Source organism: Haliaeetus leucocephalus, unplaced genomic scaffold (assembly GCF_000737465.1).
Source record: "Haliaeetus leucocephalus isolate CR32 unplaced genomic scaffold, Haliaeetus_leucocephalus-4.0 Scaffold202, whole genome shotgun sequence".
NCBI lineage: Eukaryota > Metazoa > Chordata > Aves > Accipitriformes > Accipitridae > Haliaeetus > Haliaeetus leucocephalus.
The window spans coordinates 69,050-71,554 of record NW_010972638.1 but is presented as its reverse complement, the minus strand read 5'-3'; the positions used below and the strand labels follow the sequence as shown (position 1 = coordinate 71,554).

Here is a 2,505-nt window from a genome sequence, read left to right as displayed (position 1 = left end):
CCCCCGCGCCGCGCTGCACCGCGCTGCGCTGCGCTGCACCGCGCACGGGGCCCTGCCGCTGCCGCCGCTGCTGCTGCTCCGGTTTCTGCAAATTTGAATTTTTTTCTCTCCCTCTTTTTAAATACAGCTTGCGAGTTAGAAAATAGTTTTTTTGTGGTTGGTTTTTTTTTTTCTTTAAATTTTAATATAATCTGCTTCTCTTATCAGCCCATAGATTTAATATATAAGCATGTACAAGAAAAAAAAGTCTCTCCCCCGCTCTGTACAAAAGTTGCTGTCTATTTTTTTTTTTTCCTTTTTTTTGATGTTTTTTTTTTTTTTTTCGGTTTTTGTGCATTCTATTGCATTTGTAATGTCGGGGGGGTGGGGGGAAGAAAAAAAAAGAAAAAAGCCCCAAAAAAAAGTCATATCTGGGTTTCCTGTACTTTCTCCTTGGTGTGGGTCTGAATTATATAGGGTTCAGAGAGGGTGGTCCCGGGGGGGTGCAGAGAGTTCCCCAAGCTGTTTTCTGTCCAGTGGGCCCCGTGTGCCGGTTTGTAGGTGTTGTAGTTAATGTGGTCATGAATGGCGGGCAGCACGACTGCCCCCTCACCTGATACGCCGGCGGTGGCCGCCGCGGTCGCCGTCGCCGCCGGCGGGATGTCCTCGTCCACCTGGATGATCTCGACCGTCCGGGCAGCCGTCACGGTGCTGCGTTGCTGGTGCCGCTTCCGGAGTTTGTAGAAGACGATGAGCATGGCCGCGGCCAGGAGCGTCACCGCCACGAAGCAACCGATGATGATCTTGGTGGTCTTCATCACCTCGTCCAGGCTGGTCTGCATCTTGTCGCCAGAGTCGGCGGTGGGTACCGCCACCTGCTTGGGCGTCCGCGTGGTCTGGACCAGGACGGTGGTGGTGGTGGTGTACGCCGGCTGGTAGCCCGTCGACGTGGTGGGCACGGGCTTGGTGAACTTGGGGGAGATGTCTTCCGGGGAGATCTCAGTGGTCTCCACCGTGACGGTGGTGAAGAAGCTGTAGTTGGAGGTGTTGAGCTCGGCCGTGCTCACGTTGAGGTAGGCCGAGGCGTTGGAGTTCCCCGCCACGTTGGTCACCATGCAGGTGTAAACCCCGGTGTCCGTCAACAGGACGTGGGAGAAGTTCAAGGTGCCATCGTTGAGGACGGAGATGCGCGGGTGGCTGGACGCGTGGCTCAGGACCGTCCCGTTAGGCAGCAACCACCTAACGGAGGACATGGAAGGAGTTCGACACTTGAGCTCGGCCACCCGCCCCTCGGAGATGTTGAGGTCCATGGGGGCGTCCATGATGAAGGGCGCCGAGCACTGGAAGGAGGTCTGGTCCACCTCCACCAGGAACCTGCCCCGCATGTGCAGGGGGGCATGGCAGCGCCCGCAGCAGGTGGAGTTGGTGGGGATGTACTCCCGCAACCACCACGACAGCCAGAGGATGTCGCAGTCGCAGTCCCAGGGGTTGTGGTGCAGGTGGAGCTCCACCAGGTACCGCAGCGGGGCAAAGAGGTCGTGGGGCAGGGAGGAGAGGTTGTTGTGGGCCAGGTTGAGCTCCACCAGCGCTGTCAGGTCGTCGAAGGCGTTCCGCTCGATCAGGTTGATCTGCGAGTTCATAATCCAGAGCTTTTTGAGGGACTTGAGCCCGTGGAAGGAGCCCGGTTTGATCTCGGGGAAGTTGTTGCCCGACATCTCCAGCTCCTCCAGCCCCACCAAGGGCGTCAGGTTGGGCATGTCCTTAATGTTGCACATCCCCAGGTTCAGGTACTTGAGGTTGTACAACCCCTCGAAAGCCCCCTCGGAGATGTACTCCAGCTTCTTCAGCTCGCCCAGGTCCAGGCGCATGAGGGAGGGCACCCGGTTGAAGGCGTACGAGGGGATGCTCTCGATGGGGTTGTTCCTCAACCACAGCTCCCGCAGCTTGGAGAGGTACTCGAAGGCCCCGCTGGGGATGACGGTCAACCAGTTGTCAAAGAGCTCCAAGGTGTTGAGGCTGGCCAGCCCGTTGAAAGCCCCCACCTCGATCTGCCGGATGGCGTTCCTGCCCAGCTGCAGGACCTCCAGGTGATGCAGGTGGCGGAAAGTGTCCGCCTGGATCATCTGGATGTTGTTCTCCATGAGGTTGAGGTACCGCGTGTTGGAGGGGATGCCGGGGGGGACCTCGGCGAGGCCGCGACGGGTGCAGACCACCTTGCTGAACTGGTTACTGCAGGAGCAAACGGAGGGGCAGCTCTGGGGTCCGGGGGAGGCGGCGGCGACGTATAGGATCCACGCGTGTACCGTCAGGTAGGAGACCAGGGCAGCTCTCCAGGCGCGGCGGCGGCGGTGGTGGTGCACAGTTCCCTGCCACAAGAGCTTCATGATGTGGCACGTTCATCATTCACCATCGTCTGGGGATGTCGGCGTGAAAAGGAGAACTGGCTCAGGGCCCCCCCCCTCTCCCGGCTCCGACAAGCTGGGCCCGGCTGGCCGGGGGGGGGGGGGTCGCGGTGCTGGGGAGGGG

The 2,505-nt window shown here is 59.5% G+C and overlaps 2 protein-coding genes across 2 annotated transcripts in view; one reads left to right on the top strand and one right to left on the bottom strand.

Annotated features, from left to right (window-relative positions):
* SND1 (staphylococcal nuclease and tudor domain containing 1) overlaps positions 1-2,505 on the top strand; it is a 124,298-nt gene that overhangs the window by 112,317 nt on the left and 9,476 nt on the right. The gene's annotated exons all lie outside the window — the stretch shown is intronic.
* On the bottom strand, positions 405-2,363 carry LRRC4 (leucine rich repeat containing 4). The gene has a single exon (XM_010566032.1). The coding sequence runs from the start codon at positions 2,361-2,363 to the stop codon at positions 405-407; it is 1,959 nt and encodes a 652-aa protein (XP_010564334.1).

Coding starts and splice junctions, on each gene's coding strand:
- LRRC4 (XM_010566032.1), bottom strand. CDS start 2,363: ATGAAGCTCTTGTGGCAGGGAACTGTGCACCACCACCGCCGCCGCCGC.